Source organism: Sphaeramia orbicularis, chromosome 4 (assembly GCF_902148855.1).
Source record: "Sphaeramia orbicularis chromosome 4, fSphaOr1.1, whole genome shotgun sequence".
In the NCBI taxonomy this organism is placed as follows: Eukaryota; Metazoa; Chordata; class Actinopteri; order Kurtiformes; family Apogonidae; genus Sphaeramia; species Sphaeramia orbicularis.
In genome coordinates this window covers 47,403,534-47,409,533 of record NC_043960.1, presented here as the reverse complement: position 1 = coordinate 47,409,533, position 6,000 = coordinate 47,403,534, and the positions used below count along the sequence as shown (strand labels likewise).

At 38.1% G+C, this 6,000-nt stretch overlaps 1 protein-coding gene across 1 annotated transcript in view; it reads left to right on the top strand.

Annotated features, from left to right (window-relative positions):
- The window catches only part of acbd6 (acyl-CoA binding domain containing 6), a 55,526-nt gene continuing 49,526 nt past the window's right edge, over positions 1-6,000 (top strand). The window contains 3 exon segments of the mRNA XM_030132407.1: positions 1-472; positions 693-757; positions 5,108-5,204. Of these exon segments, the coding sequence (XP_029988267.1) occupies positions 194-472; positions 693-757; positions 5,108-5,204 (441 nt within the window). The 5' untranslated portion in view covers positions 1-193.

The window sequence follows — 6,000 nt, the reverse complement described above, 5'->3', positions numbered from 1 at the left end:
AATGTACCACAGACGGACCGACTGAAGAAACAAGTCCGACTGCCTCGATTGTCAACGATTAGGGATTAAAACAAGATAGCCACTGAAACGCTTCTCACATCTCGTTTCATAGCCTCTCTGTATTGGTATTCAGCGGTTTTCTCTCAAATCCGCAGGACCCGTCATCTCTGAAGGCTCGTTGTAAACAATAACAATGGCTTCTGGGTCGCCGTCGTCCTCTCCGGACACTGCGACGGGCTCAGGTACGGACCCAGCCCGGCCTGACACAGGGGAGCCCCTCGGCGGAGCAGGATCAGACTCTGATTCGGACCTGGGTTTAGATAAATTTGACTGCAGCTCCATGGAAATGGCAGATCGGCTGGAGGGTGAAGAGCTGGAGCGGGAGTTTGAGTCTGCAGCCGATCGTGTCAGAGACCTTATTCAGACGGCCAGCAGGGACCAGCTGCTGTACCTGTACGCTCGGTACAAGCAGGTCAGGGTCGGATTAAATAGCATTGTGGTGGTTTATGTCAATATTAACTCCATACAACTAACTCGTGCAATTTTAGGGGAAGAGCATGCACTAAAGTCTCAGTATTCATCTGTCATAATTGATATCTGAGATTGGACCTAGCATCTGTGTTCTCATCTTATCTACGTAGGTGTGGGTAATACTAGATCAGTTGAATAATTTGCTCTGGTTGTATTCACAGGTCCAAAGTGGGGAAATGCAATACACCAAGCCAGGCTTCTTCGACTTTGAAGGACAGAGAAAATGGTATGTAAGACAAGACAACACAAGAGAAGATGAGACATCCTTATTTTCTTCACTGGAAATATGAACTAGGTTGTACCACAGATACACTGGCAGAGATACTTCAAAAAAATAAATAAATAAAACAAAACACAATAGTAGCCTGAGTAGAGTATAGCATCAGTTTACAATAATAAATACAAACAGCCAAGCCACCTAACATCTTGACATTGTACAAATAATCCAACAATGCAAAGGAAAATATCTCTTAAAGGAAACTAAATGCTGTGGGAGACTATTATTATTATTATTATTATTATTATTATTATTATTATTAGAGAAAATGTTAAAAGAATATAAAGACAAACATTTCTCATGGGATTCAAAATAAAAATACATAAAAATAATAACTGTAAGAAATGCTGAACAATGTTAAAACCCAGGACTAAATAGTACTAAGGTTTTAGCTGGTGTTTTTTTGAGTAGGGAGTAAAGAGAAATGAAGGCTTAAACAAACGGTAATTTTCTGCAGAATTTGTCTCAGATTGTGACTCATGATTAATTTGAACACTTCCTGTGTAAGATGTCTTATGTGGGTGTGGCTTTACAACAGGATGTCAACACCCCATGATTCACAACTGAGCTGGGTGTTCTTTAGCTGCAGTAGATGTTGCTCTCTTTCCCCGATTACTTGATTTGACGGGCTTTGTGTTGTTTTAGATGTTTATCACTACATCTTTCACTCTTACACAACACCAATGATCGCACTGACTCAGGGAATTTATATGCTTCATTTAGGGGTTTTTTGTGTTTAAGTAAACATAAAGTTAAATGGTCATGTTTTATCTTCTTCTTGAACCCTTTTGTGATACTGACTTTGAGGAAAATAATAGCACAAAGTGAAATAACAAGTCATACCAAGTATCAGCTAGATTTGTCTTATTGTTAGGTCCACATTACAGAAACCCAGCTCAACTATTAGTTAAGTTAGGTTTTCAGTTCCATAATCAAAGAATGTCAATATCTAAGTGTTAAAAACAGGTTAAGGGTCTGAAAACTCATTATTAAATTAGCCTTTAAAAATCCACTATCAGTCGACCTCTACCCGAAGTTAACAGTTCATATTCTGAATGTAAAATGTGTGAAAGGGTATTTTTTGTGTGTATGACCAGTTTTCTCATACAGTATAAGGTATGACAGAATGAGTATTCTTTTTTCCCAACCAGATTCAGTGTGCTGTGCCAAAAAAGAGTGCATTACTACTTATTACTGCTGCTCTCTGCAGTGGTATTGTAGAATGATCTTACTGTCCAGCCCAAATAACCCAAAGCCCAAAGTCATGTGAGACTCCGTAACAAAAATTAGTCAGAAAGTTAAGTAAGTAGCTTATTGTTAGGGAAATATATATGTTAGCCTCATGATTTGTATGTTCTGTAAATATGCAAATAATGTTTAGCTTTAATTCTAATACTATGTTTATATAGTATACCTATCTTTTTCTCTGCACTTGCTGTTGTATGTTGCTGTTGTTAACTGTGAAATTTCCCCACGTTGGGATAAATAAAGTCATATCTTATCTTATGCTATTCTCATGATCTACTGAGACATGTTTCAATGTATGTGTGGAAGTTATAGAAATCATATGATATCTTAGGTGTGGCTGTGGCTCAGTTGGGAGAGTGGGTCATCCAATGATTGAAGGGTCAGCAGTTCAAATCCTGGCTCCGACTGTCGACATGTCACAGTGTCCTTGGGCAAGACACTAAACCCTAAATTGCCCCCAACAGGACCTGGCCAGCGCCTGCAGCAGCCACATGTATGAATGTGTGCATGAATGGGTGAATGTGAGGCTTTGTAAAGCGCTTTGGGCATCATGAAGGTGTGGAAAAGCACTTAGTATTTTTATGACTTAAAGAGTGTTCATTCATGTGTGTTCTTAGACTAGTATCAAGGCCTGGGGCACATGTTATGATCGTTTAGATCAGGGGTCTCAAACTCAGATCCTCGAGGGCCGGTATCTACATGTTTTAGTTGTTTCCCTCCTCCAGCACACCTGACGGTCGATATCAGGCTTCTGCAGAGCTTGATAATAGGCTTATCATTTGAATCAGGTGTGTTGGAAGAGGGATACATCCAAAACATGCGGGGATACCAGCCCTCGAGGATCTGAATTTGAGACCCCTGGTTTAGATGAAACAACCTTTGTCCCCTTCATGTGACCATGTGTTCTGATGACAGGAGACAGAGCTATCTCTCAGACAGACTTTCTTTGTTTTTCCACAAGTATAAGACTCAGGTCTGAAAAGACCTATGAGTTTTTACTGGTTAATTACTGCTTTTTTGGGGCAACACAGTGATGCAGTGGTTAGCACTGCCACTTCACAGGTGGCTCTGGGATCAATTCCAACACCAGCTGACAGGGGCGAATCTTTCTGTGTGGAGTTTGCGTGTTCTCACAGTGTTTGCATGGGTTCTCTATGGGTACTCCAGCTTCCTCCCACCATCCAAAGACATGCACCTCTATATGCACATCTCTATACTGTATGTCCCAAAAAATTACTATTGGATTTTCTGCAATGATAACTTTAAAAATAGTGAATCAATCAAATACAATTTCAGGGCATGAAACTATAACTTATTACCTACATCTTGCAGAAAACCCCATTTGATTTCCTTCAGTGGTCATGGAGAAATGGGGATCTTTGTAAAGAATGTCAGAAGTCCCTTCCCTCCAAGCTTTGTAAGGAGATGCGTTGTTCGTTGTGTTCATGCCTTACAAATACGAAGTCGTTCATTGTGTTCTCACAAAAATATCTCTTTTGAAAAAGACCAACCCTACTGAATTTGCAGTTTGAGAATTGGATAGATAAGAATCAAAGTGAAATGCTTGTCAACAGATGTTAGCTACTTAGGGAAAAAATGCAAAATGGTAATTGAGAGATCAATACATCTTTCAACAACAAAACCTCACACGAGTGCACACCATTGATATAATGTTATGCACAGAATTTGAATTCTTTGGTTAGTTTCCCTATCAGTTGTGAGCAAAATATTTTCATTCATATGGATGGCAAGAGCATCCAAGTGCCAAACTCGGAAGAAACGAACCCATGACATGCTTTACAAAGATCCACATTTCTCTGTGACCACTGAACCAAATTAAATGGGGTTTTCTGAAAGATGTAGGTAGCAAGTTATAGTTTTATACCCTGAATAGCATTTAGATTATTTAATTATTTTGAAAGTTATGAATGCGGAAAGTCTGATTGTAATTTTTTTTGGGACATACAGTATGTCAGCCCTGCGATGAACTGGCAACACGTCCAGGGTGTACCCTGCTTTCACCCAATGGTAGCTGGGATAGGCTCCAGTACTCCTGCGACCCTCACAGCTTTGTGATTCACAACTCTTTTCTCCTTGCAAGAATAAATGTCTTGAGTTTGATTCACATGCTGTTTTTGATACTTTTCACTTGTAGTCAATGACTATCCCCAAGTATTTTTAAGAAACACTTGTACATTTTTAGCAATTGTTACTTATCCATGGACATTGTTTTGTTGATATTTAAAATGAGTTGAAGGTATTCACACCAGTAAATAGTTCTGGTTTCAAAAAGTAGCCATTTCATATCTTTTAAATGTTCCTGGCATAGATGAGTGAGATATGAGATAGATGTGATAGACATTACACATGTGCTCAGTTATAATTAATTACTTTTTTTCTGAAGTTATTTATGCCTTCTTTCATTTTCTTTAACCACTAAATATTTTGGCAAGTCACAGGGTTTCTCAAAGCAGTTATTTCCAAAATAATCAATTAAGAGTTGTCAGTATTTAATAGGCAGCCAAGAGGTATTTAAATTCTATTTTCAGTTAGAATAAAAGCTCATTTAATATATATTTTTTCTTTATAATGCCAATTCTAATTATATTTGACAATGTTTTTTCTACCATTATATGGCTTATGTGCAGCACCCACACCTTTTTGGGCATGCACCTAAGCCATTTTTAATATAAAATCAATGTGGCGGGAATCCAAAATAACTGAATGACTTTTCACAAATCACCATTCTTCATGGCATTTGTTTGTTCATTAATATCTTTTGCTACTATGTTTTCTGTACAAAGGTATCATATTGATAATCATTCAAATGATGAGAATTTTTTTTTTATTTAATTTTTTAAAAAATTGAAAAATGTAAAATGTGTTCTCATTGGAACCAACCCCGAACCAATGAACAAAAGTCTCTGACAATCTGGAGAATATTTCAACAGAGCTGCACAGAAATCATGTTAAACACTATAAAACCTAGAAAAGACATTTCTGTAGCTGACAGCTGTAGATGACAATTATATTTTATGTATGCCATTACAGGCAAGCTTGGAAGCAGCTTGGAGACATGGAGGCTGAGCAGGCCATGCGGGAGTACATTTCCCTTGTCAATGTGTTGGACCCAGAAGGCAGCTCAAAGGTAATAAACTACTCTCATACAACCATGTCAGTCTGGATAGAACTGTATATGTGCCGTTTTCTGCCACCTTTGTATTGTTCTGAATGTTGGTGTTGATCAGATAATCATTATACATTTTCCTTTTTTTGGTGTTAATTTTGTAGGAGGCTGTCAATAATATTTCTGAGCCGTAGGCCAAACTGAATGAATCCTAGAATAATTAAGCTCATAGAAGCACTTCTGCTCTAACAGGAAAGCTGCTAGAGGCCGTCACATTTTGTCAGATTTTATTATGTATTTAGATAAATGTAACCATCAGACCTCTTTCTGCTCCATCATCAGATATAAAAAGATGACACATCTAAAAACATCCAATGTCATTACTTCTTGGTAAGGAACAGTGCACTGTCTTTGCCAGTAGATGTCAGTGTCACAGTGTTATTTTAATCCTGGTCCTTCTGCAGCTCTGTATTGTCTAGGTATAGCCTAGATGAAAAATGTTAGCAGATTTTCTTATCATATTTGGTGGGTTGGCCATTTGAGATATGACTAATAGCACAGACCTGGTCCAGTACAACTTTTGAGACATATTGTTGTGTCTGACATTAAAGACTGTTTACGTGTCACGCAAGCCTATGTCATGTCATTAATTCTGTCAAGGGAGTTGTGTTTGCATGAACAAAATGTCCACAAGGGCAGCAGCAGGATGATTCAGTTGCAAAAACAATGTATGTGTATTTTTATCAGAGCTTTGTGTCACTGTCAAAAACAACCCTGTCATGCATCATGTACTGTAACAGTGTAACAAGGAACACTG